Here is a 27356-nt window from a genome sequence, read left to right as displayed (position 1 = left end):
CAGCTTTTTCAAGGAGCTTGGTTTTGTCAAAGGTGTCATTTCCAAACCACTCAACCATATGGTTTGTCAATTCATCTTTTAACCTTTTTTCTTGGTCATTCCACCTTTTAAAGAAAAAACAAACCTGTTAGATTCAGAAATGAAGTGAAGCTACATTTATTATAGTTCAAGAAATGGATCAAAGGAAAACTATTCTAGCAATGATATGAAATCAAAATAGTGGATTAGGGTTAGTTCACATATGATGTAGCACCTTTTATGTATGGTGGGCCCAAATATCTGCAATGCAATGTCACTAAGATGTTTATAAAAAATATCATTTCTTGCAAAAAAATCATGGGATCGTTAGTCCAAAACGAGTGATCAGAAAGTAAATTGCAATTTGACTATATATAATAATATTTTTAAAGTACCTAGAACCTTCTATATCTTTAAGGGAATCATTTCTTCATCGTTCACCACCAATGTGGCCTGCAACGTTCTTGTACTAGCAATACAAGAAGATCCAAGAAATGATGGTATGTTATCAGCAGTAGTCACCTTTGGCACATCCTCATGTGCATCTCCTACTGCAGAAAATGAATCCACTATGAAATGCCCCCAAGAAAGAACACTTGAAGGGAAATAAACACATAACAGAGGATAGAGAAAAAGAGGGATCTACCAACAATGGGCGGGCCAATATGACATGTAGTAGAGGATGTCTGCATGCTATGTGTTGCCGATATTGTAGTCAGCAATACAGGTGGGGCTAACCTCTGATGAGGCGTTGGCGGCATTTGCATAGGAGCATTGACAACACCTGAAGAATAATACATTAAATATATATATGAAAAGTGCAAGAATTGTAAACAAGGATGAACCTTTATTATGAACATTGACAGTATCAAGTATGATGTATTTTGGGTACTCAAAGTGATAAGCCAAGAAAATCGTCATCACCTGAAGTACCTGCAACACCCTGATCACGGCCACCAATTTCATGAGGGTGCATAAATTATTGTAAAAACAACACGTACATATTTTAGTTAATGACATAAAAGAGAATAAAATATAAACCATTATTGAACTTTTGTTATAATCAAAGCTTTTATTACTACTTACTTGCAAGTTTTTTGCTGTCTGAATCAATACTTGCACCCTCTCTCGTATCTCATCAGTCTAAGGATACACAGATGCCAAAGCAACAATCTCTCTACTAATTTTTCTAAGAGGCTTTTTTATCAATTTCATAGGGTGTGTGGAATTTCCAAGGTCATCATCGCTTAATCCTGTTGTTTCCACATCCCTAGAGTGGTGCCCAAGTACTGCAGTTCCCTTCCCCTTTCCCCGAACATTCGTCTGTGTCAATAATATCATTAACAATTACAAAATTAGTCTAAAACACTCAAAAAAAGAACATAATAATGTAACAGTTTGCTTCTATCTAATTTGTACAATTACAATGAGGTTTACCTGCTTGGTAAAAGTGTCGTGACCTACATACCTATCTGCGCTATGTGATGGATCCATGTCGCCCTGTGACAAAGAAAAAATATAGAAACGTTAGCGAAATTAAACCAATAGACTTAGCAAAAAAACTTCAAAATAAAATGATATATTGGAGTCATTAATTGGAGGTTGGTTAATTTAAATGGTATATAGCACGTACCACCCCCATGATAGTAACTTTGTTTGTATCTATACGATTCAAATTGTAATTGATTAGAAGCTCTTCACCTGCACTTATTGATTTTATCGCACATACGAATACATGATTTCCCTCGCGCGCCTCAAATATGCAATTGGGTTGTTTATTAGTTGACCCAGGTCACGTACTATTTATAAAACCTGCAATATTCCCTGTTGCTTTTCACCTTCCATCAATGTATATAGCCACTCGTTTACTTTGATCATTATCTTTCTGTTGTATATAATTTGTTGACAGTGCATACCTACGCATACTTTTTTTATATCAAACAATCTACATCCAATTATTGAAATTATAACAAGGTTCGACAAACTCCATCAATTAAGCAACTTTGTTGTAACAGACCTTTATGTCGTCCATGGAAAATAGGTCGAAACCATGTAACGATGAAGGTGCTATGCAATATATCCTATCATTAACACAAAAATTGGTATTTATTGGAGGAACTTCCTTGGGTACCCATTGTTTCTGTAGATGTTTGTACCTCAATGGCACCTCAATTTTGCCTTTGGTCTCATCATCATAAGAACATGAACCCCCTTGAGAAAGGAAAAATTTCATGTGTTTATTGAATTTTATTATAATCTTTTGACCTCTAGTTGATCTCCCTATTGTATACCTACTACATGTCTCACTTTCATTTTCTATTCCTTCATTTCCCTCACTCGAGGAAGACACATCTGACAAATACCTATTTGGTGGTACCTGCACTCCATCAAATGAGAGAGTTAGTTGGTAATGAGAGAAATTTTGCAAATGAGGGTAATGTTGATGAAGAAGTTGGCCCTAAAGTTGATGTTGGGATTAAAATTTGAATAAGTCCAACTGGGGCCTCAAGTGTTGATAACTGTATTAGATTTGCTGCTAATATCGAGGTTTGAAAAACCGAGGATGTTTGTTTTCCAATTAAATTTTTAAAAATAAATTGTTTATGTAGGGTGTATTGACTAGTTAAACTTGATGATCCATGAGACTATGCAAGATCCTCGTCAAAGGGGTTCAGGTTCCTGCACATGTAATTCAATTATCTTATGTTAGCTAAAAATCACATAGTACACAACATGAACAACATGAACTTTGTAGACAAAAACAGTATTAAATAAAAAAAAGATGTTGTCATCATAATCATTGTAAAATTTTTAATTCCTTACCTTTACTTTATGTAGACTATGCAGGATCCTCAACTAAATGGTTGACGATGTATGTAGTCAATGACATGTTCCCACCAAGGGTGACAACATCACACAAGGACTATACATGAAATCAACACCATCAATTGATCATCATAAGCATTACATTTGTAAGTTGATAAACAATAAATACACACATATCATAAGCATCATAAGCATCACATGATGTATCATCATATATTTAATTGAGCATCATAATTAGCATCACATATGTGTCATCATAAACATGTAATCCATCACATATGTATCATAAATCACCATCCATCACATAGGTAATAAACAATCCACATTCTATAAATAAACACAAAGTTCAAAAAATGTCACATGTATCATCATAAACATGTAATCCATCACATATGTATTTTAAATCAACATCCATCACATAGCCAATAAACAATCCAAATTCCATAAATAAACACAAAGTTTTAAAAATTTCACATAAATAGTCACTCTCCCTATCTCCATCTCCTCGGGGTCGCATAGTTCTACTATAAGGACCTGCTAGAGGTCATGGAACATGAATTAAAAACATTAAAAGGTGCATCATGAATTAATTATGTAATGGCATTAGAATTCAAAACATAATGAATTAATTATGTAACCATATAAGTCAAAAAAAATTCTATCAAGAAATCAATATTAAATAGATAATATACTAATCACATACCTCATGCATTTCATTCATCATCATGACCATCATCATCATCATCGCCATCGCCATCATCATCATCATCATCATCATCATCATCATCATCATCATCATCATCATCATCATCACCACCACCATCATCGTCTTCATCACCATCACCATCACCATCACCATCACCATCACCATCACCATCATCATCATCATCATCATCATCAACTTCTTCTTCTTCTTTATCATCGAGAAACTGTCGATCATGATCATCATCTACTTCATCTTCTACTTTTTCAGTATCTTCTTCTTCCATCACATTATACTTTATCGCCCTTCCTCTTGGATCATGTCTAAAAATAAATGACCAGCCCGGTTTATGTGGAACCTCTAAGTAAAATACCTGCTCACATTGGCTTGGAAGAACATAGGGCTCATCCCCAACTGGTTCAAATGACCTTGTATTGACCATTGTAAAACCATTATCATGTTCAATAACAGTTCTATTAGGATCATTTTTATTCAATCGTAGCTGTACCATTTGACGACGAACAAAACTAATTTGAAGGAATTAAAGTCGCACTCAAGTATATCATCCAAAATGCCATAGTATCTATTTTGAGACTCTTGAGGATGTATGTCATTTCTCGATGAAATATTTGTCACCTCAAAGACTGCAGTGATGCCGGAATCACAAGTTTTCTTCATGTCATCCAACTTTTTGATGCGAAATTTATGACCATTGCAGCACATAGCGTTGTGGTGTTTGACTTGCGATATGTCAAACATGTAAAAATTATTTCTTTGTGAGTTGATAAACATATGGGTGATTAATAAATTTATACATACTTGTTTATCTCTTAAACCATATGCTAACTCAATTTCCCTTTGCGTAACATTGGAATCTCCATTACGATAAGCTTCTTTAAACAATGAAGCCACACCTTCCCATGTTAATGTGCGACCAGAATGTTGACAACATTCAATCCATACCATCATCCAATCAAGATTGTTTGCAATATACAAATGTAGTGCATCCCACTCTGGACCAACTATACAAAAAATAAATAGACGTCTTACAACCGATTTATTTTGAAGATTAAGAATTAATTAACTACAATAACATCTTATAATTACCTCTCACTTTCCTCAATCTACCTTTCCCTGTCAAGTACTCCCCTTCGAATTTGTTAATGGGGTTGGGATCCCAAATGCGATCCACGTGGATCTTTGCTGCAAACTTAGGAAGATATTCAGAAATGTACATCGTAGTTTGGTATACCATATATCCCTCCACCATAGAACCCTTAGGATGTGCATGCCAAAGGCCTATTTATTCCCATCCAAGTGGGTTACAACCTCAAACCACCATAAACTAACTTTCCAACCATATTTTTAAGAAGTTGCTACAAGAAATGCAAAAGTTGTCATGGCAAAATGACAATTTTTTTCCTAATGGGCCTCAAACTTTCACAATCAAGTCCCAATACATGAATATTTGAATGGTATGGCAGCCCCCAAAGAGGGTAAATCTTTCACACAAATTGAACTAACATAAATATTACAATAAAATATTTATTCAAATATGCAATTAACAATCTCCATGCACATCAATCCTCTTCACATTTAATGTCTCTCCCTAGCGTTTCAATTTTTTAGATAGTTATTGATTTGATCAAACACATGGCAATTATATTTATGGTCTTTTCTATTCTTGTTTCTTGCATAGCCTGTCTCTATATTGTGCCACGCACCATCTTTGCAGCCTTCCAAAGTAGTGTTATGTTTGTTCATTGCCCCTTTTACCAAACTCTATAAACTACAATCTTGTATTTATTTTTAACCGATGCTTTCCTACATTGTTTGATCTGCCATCTTGTTAGAAATCTCCTCTCTATTATGCTTTGATGGATGTCGCATCATGTTACAAACCTCACATTTTGGCACTGGCAAAAAGGATATTAGCAAAGGTTGTGGAATATGGCTTTTACATCTACCGATTGTCATTCCATCTTGTGCATATGGCTTTTACATGTAGAAGAAATAAATTTGATAAATAGGCCATATGGTGGATGATAAGTGAAGGATGTAAGTACTAAAGGTGTGGCACTAGTGGCTTTGGTACATGAAGGTGACTAGAGGTTGTGGAAGGAGAAATGGTGGAAGTTGGATCTATGGTAGAGGTGGGAGTATATGTTATTTACGCATGAAAATGTTAAGCTAATACTCATAAAATAGCTAGGAATCCAACTTAAGGCATTCTATTTGTTAATAAATTTCTCTACCATTGAGCTACTACCCCCTTTCTTACCATTCCATTGTTGGCTTGAGTGTAGATTATTTTCAACACCCATTATAAGACACATTATAGGTTCTTGGGGCTCCTAACATAACCTATCTTTGATAACATTTTTAGCTACTACTCATGGACTGGTTAGGTTACCAAGATATGACCTTCTATTTGTTGTTAGAATGTGATCTATGACTAAGTATTATAGGATCTTATTGACTTGGGTATCATGCATTTATGTGTCTCTGACATGACTCCTAGTAACTATATAAGGATCTTACTAGTCCTAGATCTATGCCTTGTCTTTTTGATATGGTTCCTAGTGAGAATATATGAATCTTACTAGTTCTAAATGTCATAACTTTTTGTTTTGCATGCTCCATGTGTGTTACCAATGTTACTCATATTACTCACTTTGTACTTCCCTTTTATCTCAATATTGTAGATTGACAATATCATAAGTCTTGGGAGCTACCACCTTTCCAAACTTGTAGTCATCTTGACTCTTCAATATCTTGGTGAAAGAATATTTCGTTTCTCCATATTTTCCAAAGAGTACATGAGCATAATTTCATACTCTTGCTAAGAGGGGGCTAAGTATTGCATCATAAGTTGTATCTCTTTATAAATATACACTAGGTTTGGACTCACTTTAGTGGTTGTGCCTTATTTATGCCTAATTGTACTTAGGTTTGAGAATGTTTCTATAAATTTGGTTCATTCCCTTATTCATGATGTTCCTCATGGCTCAATTTTCTAGGACTAGGGTATTGGGAACCCTTATTCATGGAAACTGGACCTAAAATTTGAAAGATGAATGTTGGATTCACAAATAGTAGGAATTTCCTCTCCAAATTTGGACTTTCACAAAAGTTCAATTTGAAAAGGTGCAAGTTGCATATAGATACAAGTCTATTTCTCATTTCAAACCCCTATCAACTCCAACCCACATCTACCAATTTTTCAATCAAGCAATTCAAATCAATTGAGCATAGATCTATAATCAAGGAACAAGGCATTCAAAGATACAACTTTGTTACATCAGTTATGATCAACTACATTATGTTTTTCCATGATGAAAGCATACATTAACATGTTCTAGAAACATTAAGGCTTGTGTGGAACTTCATGCCAAGCATTTCAAAATTGAGGTATATTTGTCAATTTTTTATTTACATTTATGTTTGGAACATATTAACACAAACTCTAATGTTATGAAGCTTCCTTTGCTAGATACCTCCCTAGAAATGGTTCAAGATGACTCTCACACACATTTGTAAATGTGTAAGGAAACACAATAGACAAAAAAAATAGTAGAAAAGGAAGATGGTTTTCAAGCTAAAGACCTTAACATAAAACATGAAAAATTTAAGTAACTATCTGGAACTACCTCACTGTTAAAGGGGGTGTGGTTGATAACTACAAAAATAGTTTGACAATGGCCTCTCCTACTCTATCTTCTAATGAGAACTGGAAACTCATCAATGCTACCTGCGAAAGGTTGATCCTTTAACTGGTTAGCTCGTTCTTCACTGTGTATACGTCCTAGTGCCATGGTAGGGGCAGGGTGGGAGAGAGAGAAAAGAGAAAGAGAGGTTGATTTCCCTCCAGTCCGTATAGAATTCATGATGGCAAAAGGGGAAGACTAAAAATTGACAACCAAGGCATGGGGGAAACATTAAAAGACTTCCAATGATGTTGACCTAGGAACGGCAAAGCACGGGTAGTTGTGAAATGCAGTGCATAGCTCAAGCAATGGGTGGGACACAAGCAATTCCTCATATATGAAAATCAATGAATGAAGGTGAAGATTCACCTACCTCGAATGGTGAAGATTCTACCCAAGCAATTCCTCATATTATGCAAATCCTAAATTCCTCATGCAAATATTATGCAAATCTGAAGATTCAATGAATGAAGGTGAAGATTCAACAATTCCTCATATTATGCAAATCTGAAATGAAGGTGAAGATTCTGCCTCGAATGGTGAGTGTGCGAAAATACCTCGAATGGTGAGTGTGTCGTTTGATCTTTCCATGGGTTGAGGTCGATGTGGAAGCCTGCGCGGGATTGAATGCACAAATGACTTGCCCTCTTTTGTTTTTTTTTAAGTATAATGTCCGTTGTCAAAATTTCGATGAACGCGGGCACTGTTTTGAAAAAAAATTTAAAAATTCATTGCTAATGCCTTCTCCATCAAAACCAAATGTGAAATTACCATCGGAATTCCGAAAAATTTGGGTATTTCTTAAAAAAAAATCAAATTTGGTCACAATATACCTTCTCTGTCGGAAACCTCTGTCGGAATTCTAGACCAAATGTATTAGTGGAGTTACCCTGACTTCATAGCATCTTGGATAGAGCCTCGCTAGTAGCGAGCATCCATAGTCTCGACGAGGTTATCGTTGTAATCTCACGAATATTGCTCCATTGTTGACCAAGTGTCCATAGCCCTGATGGAGTTACTCACATGTTCCCAAAGCCGAGAATTTTGATATTGCATTTCATTGCATTTTGCTTTTGTTGATATTTGTTTCATGATCATGTTTTTGATCTTTTGATATTCCCTTTTTCTCTTGTCATTGATTCTTTTATGCATTGGCTCATAAGCAATGAATCTCATGTGGGTTTGAGAGTTACAATGGCGCTGAAGTAGGATTTTGGATTTTTCACTAGCCACGTTTTTAACTAAGAGATCACAATGATTAGGGTGATTGATTAAGTGTATGGAATATAGTAATCAAAAAGATGTCGGCACCAAGATAGGATAAGTGGTTCCATTTTGGATTGAGTATGCATCATAACCAAAAGATAATGTATGGTACAGTCACCAGTAGGAGGGACCTCCAAGAGATCAATCCGGACTAGGGAGCAAGAGTAAACACAATGGAAACAAGAGGATATGATGGAGGCAATGTAGAACTAAATGAATTAGATCATGAAAATTGATTACAAATAACCGGTAACATCCGGGTTACAAGATTCGGCTCACTGGCCTACCACATACATGCTCAATTACAGAACAGGTCAACTTCGGACCACCAAAACTTAAGATCTAACTTCTATGTTCTATCTGACTATCTGACTAATCTCTAATGGTCAATTAGAATGAATTATATGATCCAAGAAGATCCAATCGACCCAAAAGGGATCAAATGTCGAAGAACAAGATCAAATGTGTAAAACCAACAGGTGGGCCTCCTCCAAAGAGATTCTCCTAGAAAATCCAAAGGATGAAGTGCAGATCAAAGGGAAGGTTGGCCACATGCCAAGGAACATTGGAATCCACGAACAGGGGCTCTGCAAGCTACAAAAAGGGTCTGCAAGATTCACCAATAGCAAATAGGTCCAAGCGGTTCTAAGCCAAAAAAATGTCTCAGAATCGAGAATCGATAACTCAAGCCGAAAAATGATCCAAATGCTTCACGGTTTAGGAATAAGGAAGATGATCATGTCCTCAAGCAAAATCCAGCTTCGAAAGATCCGGTGAGCCAATGCAAAAAAATATAGAAAGAAATGTTGAAACTACAAAACAGAAAACAAACTGAAAAGGAAATGTTTTTGGTTGATGCAAGATTGCCAAGAATTGGGGATGCTCCTACATCAATGTTAAAGAGGAACAACTTCGTATTTTGAAGCTTTTATGAATAGATATCTAGGAAATGGACTGAACATAAGATTGAGCATGGATATATGAAAGAAAAAATGTCTTCCCACACAAGATGTTACATAGAAGGTGTAGAGAGTGAGAGTGGTGTAGAGAATGTGTGAGAAATCAAATGACAAATAGAGCAAGGGTATTAAAACTAGAGGATAAGATAAGGTATCTACAAGTAAGAATGAAAGAGAAAATATTCTATGAAGAGAAATAAAAACTCAAGTAATGATAAGGAACTCGAGGTGCACATGGATGAGGGTGATGAAGATTGATGAGAGGAGGTCATTGAGGGTCATCTCTAGTGTTTATGAAGGGAGGCGTAGAGAAAATCATAAGATATATGAATTTTTGTGACTAAAAATGTAGGATGAGTTTAGAAGGGTGACTCCTAAGTCTATGGAGGAAGCTTACTAGTGCAAGATAAATGTAAACTTAAGTTATAATCTAGGACATAGAAGATCACTACATCAAATATATGAAGGTTTGTGTATGCAATAAGAAACACATCATAGGTGACAAGGAAAGGTCTTTGCAAACTTGCATAAGTGAGTAAATCATATTGTAAGGCTTTTCCAAGATTTAAATGAGAAGAGATTCCTCTCAAGGAATAATGCTAGGATGGGGGAGAATCGTATTAGAAACATACATCTAATGTGTTGAAGTGGTGTATCAAATGTTAAAATTTCCATAAGCATGCCAAAGTAGCACAAGATGAAGAATCAAGGTGAGAAATCATGTTGTCAAAGGAAGTTCAAGGACAAACACATCATTCAATGGTGTAGAGAGACTCAATGAAGGAGAAGCACTTTGTATGAAGCACATATTATTGAAACCAACAAAGGAAAAGGAGGTTGCGAATTAGGGGAATAATATCTTTAGTATGGTTTGGAATTCAAGAGGTTGATATTGAGGAGAAATTTCTCGCTACTGACAAAGTTGATTGTTGTAATTTAAAATTTGGAGCCAAACTACTTGTATATGGACACTAGGTGCCCAAGTCCTAGCATTTTGAGCCAAAACAAAGGTCATGAGTAGGGGATTGCACCAAGTTTCTACAATAATAATAAAATTAAGCACAATCAGGCTTGAATTAGGTACATTAGGTTTATAACAAAAGTGAGTCCATGGTGAGTGTGAAATTGTAAAGGGATACGATTTACTATACTGCACTAATTTTGTATGCTAAATTTATGATGTGTTCACTACTTTTCGCCTATTCAAAATATGGAATTCAGTCTTCTCTCTACAAATTTGAAACCCTCCACTGTCAAATTTGTAACATGCATGTAGAAAAGAAGGGAAATGTTGTACTACTGTGTAGAGGTTTTACTAAGTAAACCCCCATGTAAGAATTAACCTCCACTACAATAAATGATGATTAGGAGAGAGATTACCCCTAGTAGGGAAAGGCTAAATTTGAAAGGAAATACAAAATTCACTAGATTATATCTTAGAGTTGATAACAATGATGATGTAATGCTCTTTATATAAGTCCTTCAAGTGTTGATACGATAAAATGAATAAATTTTAACATAATCACTCATGAAATCAAACTTGAAGATAGATTATTGTAGCTTAATGCTCCTTGTACTCATATATGCTTTTGAATAAATTAGAACTCTTGAATTGTGATGAAGAGAATGAATTAGACTTTATGAGTGATTAATGATTTCCTTATATAGGGTTCTCAGGTTATTTTCAATTTTAGGTCGAGTTCCAATGATCATATCAAAAAATCGAGACCAGATCACAAATGGAAGGAACCAACACTCTGAATTTGGGCCCCTTTTGGGGTCACTATGGGGCTAGGTACCTTAGTCCACCTATAAAAGAGCAAAATAAAGGTGGTTACAGAGTGCACAAGCTTAGGACATTGGATCAGGTCACCTCATGAGCATATGGTGATAGTTTGAATGAGATAAGGCCAATATAGGGTGAAAATGACTTACGAGGAGGCACACTAAAGCAAGGGCCCAAAAAGGAGTGTGAAATTGTAAGGGGTTACAATTTTTATGGCACTACAATATTAAACCCTAAAGCCTGGCATTAATATATAAAAAAATACCTAATTTTTTAATTAAATTCCTAAATCCTAGGTGTTAAACCTTAAAACCTAACATTAATATACCTTATAACCTCAACCCTAAACCATATACAATCAACCCTAAACACTATACTCTCAACTAACTATACCCTTGAAACTCTATACCCTATACACTATGTACCATAAAACCTATACCCTCAACACTAAACCATATACCCTCTATACTCAACCTTATACCATATACCCTCAACTCTAAACCCTATACCCTCAACCCTAAGCCCTATACCATATACTCTCAACTCTAAACCCTATACCCTCAACCCTAAGCCCTATACCATATACCCTCGACCTCAATCTTAAACCTTATACCTTATACCCTTAACTAAACCCTAAACCCTATACACTCAAACCTAAAGATAAAAGGAAGGGGGGAGGGATAGGTATGTAGAGAGAGAAAGGGTGATGGGGAAATAGAGATAAGTGGAGAGGGAGAGGTAAGTAGCAAGAGATGTACAAAGGGTGAGAGAGGTAAGTATTGAGAAAGAGGGGGTGAGATAGAGAGAAGTGGCAAGAGAGAGAGAGAGAGAGAGAGAGAGAGAGAGAGATGTATGAAGAGAGGTGAGTGGATATAGAGATAAGTAGGGATGGAATGAGAAAGAGATAGAAGTGGAGATGAAGAAATCGAAATGGATGTAGAGAGAGAAGGAAGATAAAGGTAAGTAATGAGGGAAGGGGAGAGAGAATAGTATGGAGAAGATGGTAGAGAGTTAGGGGAGATAAAAGTAGAGAGGGAGGGAGGGAGAGGGAAGTATAGAGATGGAGAGGGGAGATAAAGAAAGAGTGACATGGATAGATAGAGAGAGAGAGAGAGAGGGAGAGGGAAGATAGAAAGAAGTGGAGAGATATGGATAGGTAGAGAGAAAGAGGGAGGGATGGAGAGGTAGAGAGAGATAAAGAAGTGGAGAGAGAGAGAGAGAGAGAGAGAGAGAGAGAGAGAGAGATGTATGTAAAGAAATATAGGTAGGGAGGGATAGAGATAAAGGTATGTAGAGAGAGATATAGAGAGATGTATGTAGAGAAATAGAGGTAAGGAGGAAGTGAGGGGGAGGTGTGTAGAGAGAGAGAGAGAAGAGATAGATAGTAGAAAGTGAAGGATGAGAGAGAGAGAGAGAGAGAGAGAGAGAGAGGTCTAGATCTTGGAAGAGAGAGGAGAGAGTGAGATAGAGAGGTAGAGGAGATAATTGAAGAGTGATAGGGAGCAAGAGAAGTCTATAGCTCAAGGGAAATAAAGAGAGTGAGATAGAGAGAGCAAGAGAATGTTGATAGAAAACTATTGATTATTGAAATTTGTGTATATAAAAATTTATAAGATCTCCTAAAACCTAGAGTTTGCATTATAACTCCTAGAGATCTAAAACCACTCTCAAACATCCTACCAATATACATGAAATATATCTTAAAATACAAGAAAGGAAAAACACATATTGAAATGTGACTTATACTTAAATGTTATATTTTATGTATATATTCTGATGAAGAGAATGAGATTGACTTGAAAAGAATGATGGGGAGTAAAAAAAATTCTTATTTCCCAAAATGTAATCGTTATAACACGCTCATGTTATTGTTTGCATTGGCATTTACCTTGGGCATCCAATGCAAAGGGTTGGACAACCATTTCATGCCTAAGGATGTGGTTTTTAAAAAGTAAAAAAATTTCACACATTTTTTAGCATGCTCTCCATCAAGATTGCATGTGTTTCAATGCAAATTTTAAAAAATACTACAATGACATTAAGCTCTTTCTTAGCTATCTAACCATGTTATTTTTCATGTTTTAAGTGTGTTAAAGTTTTCATCTTTAATTTCTTTTGTTAGTGTCTTTTTTTTTTGTCAAAAATCAATGTCGTATTTTGGGTACAATAATTTACTCGTTCATCAAATTTTAAAACAAATTACAAGTTTTAAAAACTAGACTCCATTTTACACTACTAAAAAATGATTTTTGATTAGTTTTCAAAATATTTAGGGGGGAGCATGCTCAATTTTTCGTTTTCCAGAATACGTCAACTTCGAAAATTAATAAATCATATATTGATTAATAAATAGCTGAAAAATCTAGCGCAAACTATATGGTGTTAGCTAATTTCTCACTAAAGTGATTTTTGAAATACTACAAAAAGTTAACATTTTAGGGGGGCTACACCAAATGCTATGTTATGTTTTTTTGATGAAAATGTGAACACTTTATGTGGACCCCATTTTGAAACCTTTGGTCTCCACCATTTCAAGAAAAACAATAGTTTAGAAAGTATATTTGAAGCACTACAATTTTTGTTCTTGTTGCATCTTCAAATTTTGAGTGTAACTATCTTCAATTTATCATCCAAAATCGAACTTCGCTAATTTCAAAAGGAAAAATCGCATCTTAAGACCTCCTTTAGGTCCTCCATCTTGATGCACTTATTGACATACCTATATTTACATCCATCAAAGAGCTTTTCTTACATATTTTACAAACTGTTGATTAAATTTGATACATTAATATTGAGGACAATTATATTCTTTTTCCAAATTAATATTAAGGATAATTATATTCTTCTTCAATCAAAATCTACTCTCGTTTGAAACTCTCCAATGTATTGATATAATTCTACAATGTATTAATAGAGAGAAATTCAATTCAAATTCACCCTTGCTTTTTTAATCTTTACTACTTTTCAAAATGGAAAAAAAAAAAAGAGGTGATATAAAAATAATAAAATTTCACATATTTTAATTTCAAAAAATGAAATATAAATAAATATTAACAATGTTCACCAACTTTACAGTTGACTCCAAAGTGTTAAATGTATTGAGTGTCAATTGGTTCTTAGGACAGAAGAAGAAAAAAGTTCTTAGGACAGAAGAAAAAAAAAAGTTATTTTATAATTCATTATATTAGAGGGGGAAATATCATGATATTATATCTAAATAAAAAAGTAAAATTAGATTATATTTTATGATTATATTATATGTTTAATTTGTAATGACAGCTAAGCTTAAGATACTAGCATGCCTATATTTAAAAAAATCTAGTTTATATTCTTCTTCATTCAAAATGCACTCTCATTTGGAACTCTACAATTCAGAGATATACTTCTGCAATGTATTGAAAGAAAGCAGTTCAACTCAATTTCCCCTTGCCTTTTGATCTTTGCAGCTTTTCAAACAGAAAAGAAAAAAAAGACAAAAATGATAAAATTTCAAATTAAAAAAAAAAATCAAAACTCAAGCCTAAATACATTTAATAACTTCAAAAAATCATATATATTAGGGGCATGTAGATGTGATTAAGGGTAAAGTAAACACAGGAGCAGCAACATAATTCCCTTGATAAACATTACAAAATAAACAGTGAAGTTTTCAAAACATATAACCCGTATGTTTTTGGATTGCTAAGTGAATGCTCGAACATAATTTTTCCGAATGTGTTCATTAAGGATAAACTTTACTCTTGGATCAAATCCCCCCGTTCACATATACAAAAGAAATCTTGCAAAAAACCAGAAAGATAATGACAATTGGGAGAATGAACAAGGCTCATCTGATACTTACACCCGATCAATCTATACAATCTACAGGAAGACCTATCATTTGCCTATTATTCATCCTTGTTTTGGAGAGCTGACCACCAAACAAAGATTGAATGGAAGTAGTTATGTTGAGAGTTCAGAATCTACTATATTACAACGTTTGATAAAATCATCTGAAAAATCTACATATTTTGCCCACAAAGGCCTCAGCTTAGGAAAGGCTATGTCCAGCCATGGCTTTGCCCTGCCATTATAGTGAATGACAGCAGCTTTCTGGATATTGTCAAAATTGGTTTCAGGCTGATAGCCTAATCCTAACATATGCCAAGATTGATCAATAGGATGAACAAGCCCATTAAATGCAATTAGTGCTGGTGGCAGAGTCCCCATGCGCCAGAGCCTTAGATTAGAATCTAGATTCTGCAAAAACAAGCGAGAAAATTAGTATTTGTCTGGATACAACTGTCTGCTACTTTCTAATGTTTGGACCCTCTTGAGGGAAATATCGAATCAAAGAGAGAACATGTTATGCAAGCTTGCAATGATTTTGGGTATCTTACAAAAAGTGGAGACTTTTATAATTGCAGCTTTTTAGGACTGATTGCTTACATCCAGTTCTTAAAGTGAAGATTTTAATTCCTCAAAAACAATATAAAATCTAAAAATTGATCTTACTTTCTTTAGCCAGAAATGGTAATTCTCTCTGATATTAGTCTTCCTCCAAGCTTGTAGATCAAGGATGTTCATCCCATATGCCCATGCACATTGCTCTGGATCAAAATTCTCTGCTATGAGAGGATGAGAAAAATTGAAGTAACTTCTGAATCTCTTTGACATAACCCAAGAGTCATCTCCCCGACATGTTTCCACTGCTCCATTTACCTTGCCATGAAGGTCAATATCCCACAGTGGAGACAGGTCAGACTGTATCACAACATCATCATCCAGAAAAACCACCTTCTGAAGGTCCGGGAAAAGCTGTCCACAAACAGTCAAGAAAAACACTATCAGGTTCTCAAGTTCATGAAGAATATGGCTCCATTGTATTAATTAGTGGAAAATTATACACCAAGAATCATTATTTCTGTAGTGCATAAAGTTGACTTCAGTATGGCTAACTTGGAGGGGGGTTTAAAACTACCCATTCACCAGAAGTGTGCATCCAAATTTTAATTTGTTCTTGTAAAATATTACGCAGCAATCGGCTGCAACAACCAAAGCACATGAGCCCCACAATATGTTTCATGAGACTTTGGTGCTATCATTGTCTTACTAGTTCTAAAACACAATGTTTTTGCCTCAACAAGCCACTGGTGTTCAGGATATAATAAATCTTGATCCCTCAATTGAATCATTTTCCAACCAAAGCAATGGGATCCTGTTTATCCTATGGGTTTGCACTTGTAATTTTTGAATGCATGCCTACCATAATTAGCTGCAACCTTTTAGAGAAGGCTATGATATACATGAAATATTATAGAAGAAAAGCATAGGAAGTAATAATTTGCACCTTTTAAGGAAAAATGACTAGTGAATGAAAGTTTTACCTCTGGAAGATATATGCGGATGTGGTTCATTATTGAGAAGTATTTAGGACTTTGCGCTTGAAGTTTAGCTGCCATGAAAGTGGGAGTAGGGCTCGTTCCATTGGCACTGTCATGATCATAGTGTCTTCTAATTTCGTGATCCTTCTTCATGGCATTCAAAACAGGGATGTTATCTTTCGTCATCCATTTAAATTGATGTAGGCCTTTCACTTCAATAATTGCAGGAGGAAGAGGATGCAAAGAAAACCAGGCATGCATTGGTGCATATGTCTTCTTATCTGTAATAACATGAAAGACTATCCTTTCTGGGTTGACAGAGTTCCTCACAGCTGATGAGACTACCACAGATGCTGCAAGTACATTATCAGTTGCCAAAACAAAATGCTGATACGAGTTGTCAATAAGACAGGGAACCAATTCAGGTGAAGGTAGCGGCTTCCGAGCCTTTGCATTGGAGGAATATTCATCTGCCAGCCTTAGAGAAAGACAATTCAGACCTTTGGGGATGCTGCTTGCTGCAATATGTCTATACAATATTTCCTGCATCCTTGCATACCGCCTCTTCTGTTCCAGTTGCTCCACCTGAAAAGAGTTCCCAATCATTATTTAACTAGTAGAAATCTTACAGCATGGCAAAATTTCCATCAATTGTTTTAGCATATCCAAAATATAATTAACACACTCTGTCACCATGAGATCATGTGAATTCAATCTTACCCTATTCCTACTCTAAATGGTTTGTATTGGAATCTGATCTACTTCTATGTGTTTGAGTTCTTTCTTTGGTTCAACCTAGAATAGTGCAAAGCTGGCTTGATTTGAAGGATGTTCTTAGATCTCATTAGTGCAATAAATACAATTGTGCATGGTCACGTGTACATAAATTATAAAAAATTAATCTTCTTCTATGTTTTCCAAGAAAATCTAAGCAATTTTGGGATGCTTGTTCATAAATTATAAAAATTCAATCTTCTCCTATCTTTTTCCAATTAACATAAACAACTTTGGTCTAATAGAAGTGATTTTTCAGATTATAATTTAATCTCTTATGTTTAAATTATATATGGAGAAACGCTTAAATGAATATGATTATTTGATCAAAACAAGAGCATTTATTAAAAGAACTTATAAATAGAAATTAGACAAGATGATGCCTTGAATGCAACTCAAAGAAAACCTCAGCAGCATAATATGTATAAGCATCACTTATAGGGTCAATTCCCCAGCATGTTTACCCACAGCATTGACCATAATTCTTTGGCGTCTATATCTCAAAAGATGGAAACTAAATAACATCTATCTACAGGAATGTAAATTTTGAATTGTGCCCTCAGACTGAGCACTTTTTTCCAATGTGTATCCTGTAGTTATTTGGGCACCAGGACAACGTTCATGGACAGAGAGGATAGAACGCTAATCTGAAAAGGAGTGGGAAAGGAATCTCAATCTGTCAGGGTAAGGTGTTTCTTACGTATGATGCTATAAATCTCAAAGGCAACTACAGTCTCTGATCTTTCCAAATTATTTGACAGGAAATACATGTATATATTTCCAAGGTATTTTGGTTCTTGGTGTTGTTATCTATGAAATATATTCATTTTTTATCCTCCTCCACGATTTTTCTAATGGCACTATAACAGAAACAAATCATTATTAGATATCCCAGGCTCTTGACTGTATCCAAAAGTAAAACAACCATCACTTAATCTACGTTAATCTATTCCTGTACAACAGAAAATGATTTCTGAAGCTGCAGAAATTTAATCTAGGATAATTGGAGCAAATGCTAGAACTAGAAGTTTGATCTTTAGCACCTGAACTAACTTCACACAGAAGACTGGTGTTGTTTAGCTTTATGATGGTAACATACTTACCATGGAAGGACTTACTTTCAATAGAAGGATAATGGTGAATAGAAATCTTGCATCCTAAACCTTCATTATAAAAAATGAAAAAAAAAAAATTATTGGTAAATTCCCTTTGTGGTACCCATGAGCTAATATCCTACCTGGCATTGTCCATGGGGCTGTGCCACACCCAGAAATCAATTTGGTACTTTAGCCATACCCAAAATTCAATGTAACTTTAACCACACCTAGAATTTGCCTACATTCTTTGACAGAATAATTTATAAATTCAGTTTTCAAAATTTATGCTAGCTTCTTAAACAAGAATTCATCACAGAATGATAATAAAGCATCTGCATGGTCATACAATTCTCAATGACATACCAAATTTTTAGATTCAATATCGTGGAATAATCACCATCCCCTAAATTCTAGATCATTAAGTGTGATTTCCTTGCTACTTCATCTCTTCACATGTGCATGGCGAATTCCAATTATTCCTTCGAAGTTTGAGGATTTTATGTCTTTATGGGCTGGCCCTTCTGGATAGAGACTAATTCACAGCTTACAGTAGTTGATACTAATAAAGTTGTTAAGAGGAATAAATTAATAGAAGGCATAATTTTAAATGACACCACATATGGATCAGGAGTTAGGAGTCTCCTATGTTAAACAATGTAATGCCCTAGGCATTGAATACTCTATCTAGCCTTCCCCTCTTTTCCTGTAGATACATATATTTTTAAATGATCTGGCCTTGCTATAGTGCCCTGAATGGCCCGCCTAGTTCTCTGTTCCATATCTTATAACCATTGTCAAGAACAATTAAGAAGTACAGGTTAATGCAAGACGTATTGTTCGAGGACACATGCACGTTACATTAAATCTCTTCACTAAAATTGTTAGATACCACTTTCTAGGGCTCAAAAAAGTTAGAACTTTATTTTTGTCCCTGCAATATAAGAGGAAAATATGTGCTCTGTAAAACAGTTTAAGCAATGCTTCAAATTTTCAAAACATTTTATATGATTAAATAATAGTACAAATTCAGCTATAATAAGATGCAAAGCTTGATTGTAATTTTTTGATAAAAATGCTCTTCTTGCCTAGAAGAATCATTAAAAATATCAAAAAACAGGCAACAAAAATTCAAGAGCATTAGATAAAACAAGAGTCTATACTACAGAAGTTAGAGAACTTTAACCTATAATAAAGGTATGGAAAAGCAAGAAACAAGATTGGATTACAAATTGTTAGAGAATAAAATCTTAAGCCTGTCAAATAAGATCTTGAATAGATGAAACTCATGGTGAACAATGGGACAGCTTTGATTGACTATGTGCAACATTCTTAATTAAATTTCCAAAGATGAACAATGTGCATGAATAATGGTAATGATAAGGTTTTATGTTGAAACATTCTGAGTTTTTCACCCATTACCTGATTTTAGTTTTTAATTTGGCTTAACATGTATATCAAGAATATTTTCTCGAAATTTGGAAAGAAATGAAGAAACCTTAAATAGCATTTTACTATTGCATTCCAAGTCATTGGCACTCGTTAATGATAGCTTAGGAATCGTGGTATACAGATGCAACATGTTGAATGCAATAGGAAGCCGACACACTCCAAATCATCTATCGTTACTTCCAATTACATCCGTGTTTCTGGCCTTTACTTACAAGGCTTCCTATAAAGGTTTTGTGATTAAAGCTCCAAGCTTAAGAATCCAATGTTATGTCCATGGCTTCAGTTTGAAGATTGTCTGCATGGCAAGGTACAATGAAACAGAAATTCCCTTGATGGATGTGCATGTGAAAAACAATTTTTCAGAAGCACATATAAAGTAGTCTCAATATAGCTTATTTTGCATTATACGAAGCTCAAACATTTCAATTATTATAATTTTGACAAAAAGAAGGTATTTATCATAGTATGTCAAATTATATTATGTTTGATATCAGTTACTGGGTTCGCTGGTTTTGGTCCCTGCACCTGAACCGGGTTCATCCGGGCTCGGATTTCCGCTGGGGTTCGCCCTGAGTTTGCCCAGGGTTTGCCTGAGGCATACCAACTACCCTTTGCTGTCTTCTTCTGCCATTTTGCATTGTTCCATCTTCCAATTCAATTCTGAACTATCAATTGCCATTTGGCATTGATCAATGATGAAGTATCATAGTATCAAATGTATTTAGTTTTATAATTCTGTATATTTCTTTAAATTTTTGTATATATATATATATATATGACGAACCCAACCCACAAATCCAAAGGGCAAAAAATTTTTTGCCCGAACCCACAAACCAGGTTCGCATGCCTGAACCTGAACCAATAACTTAGTATTTTATTAACTGCATAGTTTTTAAGTCAAATTCTTTAACCATATTTCATGGGTGGTGATTCACATGAATCTATCTCATATTAGCATGAATATTTCACCTTGATGCATTAGGACTCCTTGATAAGTTACCCATCCCAGTTATACTTTGACTCAAGTGTACGTAACCATGGATTTTCCCCCAATACCAAGCCCACTTAGCTTGCTACCACATTTGCAAAACCTTCAACAAGTGTTGTTCCTTATGAGCCTTTCATTCTAGCACTCCTTAAGCTAATCCATTGACAAGTACAAGGTATTTTTTGTAGTGTGTCAAAGCATCATTCAATGGATGAGCTAAAGGAGGTACTGTTTTGATACGCTACAAAAATTACCATTATTTGTCAATGGATGACCTAAAGGGGCTCTACAATGAATGAATGGTTCATAAGACACATATTTTTTTTAAATTTTTGCAAATGGGGTAGCAAGCTAAATGGGCTTGGTCTTGGGGGAAACTGCATGGTTAAGTGCACCTAAGTTGGAGTAGCATTGAGATGGGTGACCTCTCAAGAAGTCCCAATACTTCACTCATATAAGCATTCACCTAAATGCAGTGAGTGGAAAGTGACCCATTAATGCTCATGAGAGTTGGGTTCATGTGAACCACTACTCATTAAATATGGGTCAATGAGTCAAACTCAAAAACTGCATGGTTGAATCCTACTAAAACATAATAAATTGACACAATACAAAAATACCTCCTACTTGTCAATAGATGAGCTAAGGGGTTATATAATGAATGGTGCATATGACACAATACTTGCTAAAAGTATTGCAAATGGGGTAGCAAGTTAAGTAGGCTTGGTCTTGAGGTAAACTCCATGTTAAGTGCACTTGAGAGTAGTAATACTACTGGGATGAGTGACCTAATAGGAAGTCAATCCTATGAGCATCACCAAGATGCAATGAGTGCTAAGTGAACTATTTCATGTGAACCACTACTAACGAAATATGGATCAATGAGTTTGACTCAAAAACTATATAATTGAATCCTAATAATAAATCACAATTTGACACATCACAAAAAATAGCTCCTACTTGTCAATGGATGAGCTTAAGGGGTTATATAATGACTCGTTCATAAGGCAGAGCATTTGCTAAAGGTTTTGCGAATTGGGTAGCAAGTTAAATGAGCTTGATATTGGGGTTAAAATTTTAAATTCATAGTTAAGTGCCCTAGAGTAAAAGTAGTACTGGGATAGGTGACGTCCAAGGAAGTCCAGATGCTTCACCCCTATGGCATCACCTAGACATAACCAAGTGAAACATTCATGCTCATAATAGATGGGTTAATGTGAACCACTAGTCATGAAAAATAGGTTATTGACTCAAAACAATGCAGCTGAATCCTAATAAAACATCATAATTTCAGACACTGCAAAAAGTACACCTCACTTGTCAATGGATGAGCTAAAGGGGCTTTCTAATGAATGGTTCATGAAGCACAACATTTGTTCAAGGTTTTGCAAATGGGGTAGTAAGCTAAGTGGGCTTGGCCTTGGGGGAAACTCGAGGGTTGAGCATGCTTGAGAATAGTATTGGTCAATGACCTTTTGAGAACTCTCAATATTTCACCCTTGTGAGAATCACCTAGATGAAATGAGTGCCAAGTGAACTGACTGCATGTACTACTCTTGAATATATCCAAGAGTAGTAAATGCACGAATATATTTTGCTTGCCTTTCTGCAGCTCCAAGAGTAGTACATGCACGAACATATTTAACTTGCCTTTCTGCAGCCCTCCATGCAGTACTACCCGACCTTTTGATCATTCCATCGCTCCATATTATTTTGCCTTGCCAACATAGAGTAGTTGCCCATTTGCCTGGATTTTCTAGCATACCTTTACTTCCAGTAAAGAGGGGGATATTATCTGGCACATTGGATACATTTGATAATGAAACATTTGCTACTGGTCTGAAATGTGGAACAATGAGCTCCCTGTTCAGTATTGCTTGTACAAAAGTGGATCAACGTCCACTTTGAATGATAAAGAAGCTGCACCTTTGGACAAGACAATATGAAGGAATGAGTGAACTGGTCAATTGGTAATTTCAGTTCATATTTAATGCCATCAGAAATAGTTTCAGGGCTTATAAAACTTAAAATATGTTTCCTCTAATACATAAATGGTTTCTTCTGATAGTTTTTTCATCAGAAAAAAAAAACATTTTCTAGCCATGTTAGGTATTTCCAATAGCTTTGTGAGATTTCAAGCTCTAACAAGGTTGTTGCAGACCAACTCATGATTATCTCATGTTGTGCTGATTCTCTATATTAGTAGTGTAGTTCTGGATGTCATTTGCATTTCTGATTTTCTTTTAAATCTCTCTTTGAAAAATCCTTAGCTAATGATATACCAGTCCAACAATTCCCAAGCATTGGGTTCACATTTTCAATTTCTAGGATATATATGTAAGACTAATTAAGGAAAGACTGACAGCTTTAGTAATAACATAATCATCTGTTTGATCTCGCCCACTCCAACACAGGATACTTAAGCTCTCATTACTAGGGACAATTTTAATCAAAATAAAACTTGAATTCAATTCAATTCATAAATGCAATGGTTTATTCAATTCATAAATGCAATGGTTTGTGTAACCTTGTGGGATTTTTTTTCCGTAATGATAATTGCAGAGAACCATAACTTGAAGACCAGACCTCATCATAACCTAAAACTATGACACTTGATAATCAACAATTTTGGTGCCAAAGCAACAAAATCATGCCAGAGAATCAACATACCATGGCCCTAATCTTGAAACCAAACGTCCTTGCATCATGCTGATTGGCCTTCAGATCAGCAACAAAATTTTCAAATGTGTCCGGAACGAGCAGACCTTCTGGAATCTCGACATTCTCTGCTTGCAGGACCTCATATATCTCCTTTGCCAATCTCTGCACAAAATCCCTTTCAGTTTTCACTATGAAAAATACTGGGCAAAATAAAACCATCATATAATGATATTTAAGGACTCAATTCAAACAGACATCCAAATTCAGTTTTCACTGTGGACAAACCAGGCAGAACAAAAAAAATATCTATTAGAAATGGCGGTCATGTAATTAAAATTAAAGATCTCTACCCAATAAACACCCAATTTCAGTTTTCGTTCTAAACAAACCAAAGCAAAACCATCTACATAGAAACAGAATCCGTACATATAATTAAAACTACAGACCTCAATCCCATATATAACCTAGTTCAGTTTCCCATTATAAACAAAGCAACCAAAGTAAAACACAATATAACCATTCTTTTTTATTACCAGCCAGTAAAACACTGATATAGAAACAGAAACCCACTATATCATTAATAAACTACAAAGCTCAAGCCAATGAACACTCAATTTCCGTTTCCACCAAAACAAATCAGCCAACGTAAAATCATCAATATAGAAACAGAAACCAACCATATTATTAGGGCTACGCGTAGAGCACAAACCAATAAATTTCTGAATTCAGAATTTTATTTTATTTTTCAAGGTTTTGCTTAGACTCTATAACTCCCCCCTGCCTCAGTAAACTTAAACTACCTAGAGGACAATTGGGTCCAATTCCAGTTTTCATTAAAGATGAACAAGTAAATATAAGTCTATCCAAATAGAAATTAGAACCGCCCAAAAACTATAGGGCTCTGACCAACATACATGCAATGTCAGTTCCCACTCTGAATAAACCAGTCAAAGCACAACAGACTAGACAGAAAGACAAACATTTCTATTACTTAAATATACAGAGTTCAATCTAATAACCATCAATATCAGTTCCCACTACGAGATTTAAACAAAGCAGCCAAAATAAACGACTCAGATAGAAATAGAGACTACCCAGTAAAACTATAACTTTAGTGCTTGATCTAATAAACACCCACTTACATCATAAATCCCATCCTTCAAAACTACAGAGGCACAATAGAACTCAATTCAGATGAGATCACGGGACCACACACAAGGAGGATTGGTAAGAGAAATTTTGTCTGTTTTGCAAAACCTGGTGGTAGAATCAGAATTATAAATCATCATGCATTGCTCTGGACCAACTAAGTCCCCACCTTAGGGTTAATTCATTGACTGCACTCTTTGAAGAGGCGATACTTGTAAAAACAAGGGAGTTTGCAATCCAAATTAGTAACAAAAGGTCTACCCTCTAAAAAGAAACCATCCGGCATGGAATTTGAACTTGCTGCTTGTTTTTCACTCTGTGTAATTTTTACAACTAAACCCTATATCACAACACGGCATAGGCTTTGGGCTCCACAGACCATTTGGTCTCCTGGACGCTGATAAAATGATATCATTACAATCTGAATCCATAAAAAATCATTCCTGAGTACATGTACAGTGCGACACCAAGGCTACGATTACACATTACAAACCAACCAAATAACGACCGCGCATATAATTAAAACCACAGAGCTCAATTCTTTGGCGAGCAAATTCAGTTTCCAGGATTAACAAAGCAGCCAAACTAAACAATTTTCACACAGAAACAGAAACCAATCTCACAATTGAATGCCAATGAGTAACACAGAATTTCGATTCCTACTATGAACAAACCAACCAAGCTAAAGCCAGGTGCATCGAAAGAAAAACAAGAAAAACAGCCAAAGTAAAACTACCTACATAGAAACACAAATAACCCCTGTAATTTCAAGCATAACATATAAACAATGCATATCTCACACGCTACAAACTAACCAAATAAATACCAATGTCTTTAAACTCACAGGAGCTTTATTAGTCCTTCCCAAGAGTCCGGGTCCCAACTTCTTCCCAATGCAAACTGCACAATCACAGTCCAAAAAACCCAGCAGGGCATAGGTTCAAATCCCAAATGCATCAGAAGACAAAACTTCCCCTGAAGGAAAACCAAAAGAAGTCAGGCTCTCACCTAGAGAAGTACAGTCATTTGTCCCATCTAAACTGGCAAGAGCAGCCAGAATGAACACAAAGCGCATCAAAAATATGAAGATCAATACACAATACAGGAGATTCCTGTATTTAACATGGCGCGCTGCGCCCTTCCCCTTCATGAAGCCCCAAAACCCATTGGTGGTATAAATGCTGATGTGCCTTAAGCTGGGCGATATGTGAAGCTGCATTGTACAAATGTATGGCAGGCAAAAGTTGAAAATTAAGTACAGATCACAGGATTCTGCTCATCTCACTGTTCTTTCAATGCAATGTCCTGCCACAATAAATGCTTTGACAGAATGGAATCCCTGTAGACATTTTTAATAGCGACAGTATTGTTGTTGTTACCTACAACTGAATCCACATTGCTAAGCAAGGTGGGTGGCAGTGAAAAGCAAGAAAGGAGGAGGAATTGCAATTTTTTGTTGGTAGTTGTGAAGTCCCCTAACTGATGAAGATATGGAGCGAGTCTATGCACACCAAACACATTGGAAGTTGCAGGTAAATGAATTCTATCAAACGAGAATCAGTTGGTGGCAATACCGTCCTTTACTTGTCAAGAATCTTAGACCCCAATTTTAAATTCTGAATTCCCTCTGTCTACGTTACTAGATCTTTGCATTTGTGTAATGTATTCCGCGGATTAACAGAGTTTTCATGATAAGTGGTAGTGTTTTGTTACAAATTGGTGATAATTTACGTACTCAGATTTAAATGCGGAAGGTTCATTTAAATGTTTTGATCTGTCTAGATACAATTTTAGTTAATATTTAATTTCTTTTTCCATTCTCAATAAATGTTTTGATCCGTATAGATACTATTCTTATTGATTTTTTTTTTAAGAAATAAGTAGTGCTTTTAAGTTTACTGAGCAAACTTTTGAATTAAATTGTGTATGTTTTTTATTGGACGGTTCAGATTACATCTAGTGAATTCAAACCGTGTATGTTTTTTATTTGATGTATATTTTTTTGTGTATGTTTTTTCAATTGATATTTCCGGATCACACGACGTGAAAATGTCAAATGAAAAATATACACGGTTTAATCTAAAAGTTTGCTCAATAATATTAATGGATTTTGGAAAATGTGCACCGTCTGTTTTTAAGTGTATCAAAATAGGAGCTGAGTCATTTATGAGATTTACTTAATTGTGAAGTTTTTAGACAATGGGATTCACCCTTGAGGAAAAATATATTGTTTATTGAATATATAAGAGTAGAATTTATAACATTTTCATAATAGTTTAAATAATTTATATTTTTTAATGATGTTTAAGATTTTACTTATCATGAAATTTCATGTTGTGTTCATAATATCAAAAAGTTCTATGTTATGATTATAGTATAGGTTGTGATTATAACATCTTCAAATTTTATATTGTAATTACATAAATCTAAATAAAAAATGGAACATAGTCAATATATATTTTTTAATTGTTATTAAATAAAAAATGTAAATAAAGCAAAATCATTTTTATAAATAAAATAAGTCAAATTAAAATAAAAAATTCTTAACTAAATAAAATAATTCAAAATTAATATTTCTCATCTTCTATACTTAAAATAATAATATTTACA

At 35.0% G+C, this 27356-nt stretch overlaps 1 protein-coding gene across 1 annotated transcript; it reads right to left on the bottom strand.

Annotated features, from left to right (window-relative positions):
• Positions 1 to 14864: 14864 nt before the first annotated feature.
• On the bottom strand, positions 14865 to 26459 carry LOC131068044 (probable galacturonosyltransferase 14). Its single transcript, XM_058003248.2, has 6 exons — positions 25755 to 26459; positions 25591 to 25646; positions 23607 to 23759; positions 16632 to 17213; positions 15760 to 16062; positions 14865 to 15504 (listed from the first exon to the last, which is right to left on the bottom strand). The coding sequence occupies exons 1-6, from the start codon at positions 25963 to 25965 to the stop codon at positions 15208 to 15210; spliced, it is 1602 nt and encodes a 533-aa protein (XP_057859231.1). The 5' UTR covers positions 25966 to 26459; the 3' UTR covers positions 14865 to 15207.
• Between the last annotated feature and the right edge of the window lie 897 nt (positions 26460 to 27356).

Source organism: Cryptomeria japonica, chromosome 6 (assembly GCF_030272615.1).
Source record: "Cryptomeria japonica chromosome 6, Sugi_1.0, whole genome shotgun sequence".
NCBI classification, from domain to species: domain Eukaryota; kingdom Viridiplantae; phylum Streptophyta; class Pinopsida; order Cupressales; family Cupressaceae; genus Cryptomeria; species Cryptomeria japonica.
This window is presented reverse-complemented; position numbering and strand designations above follow the sequence as displayed.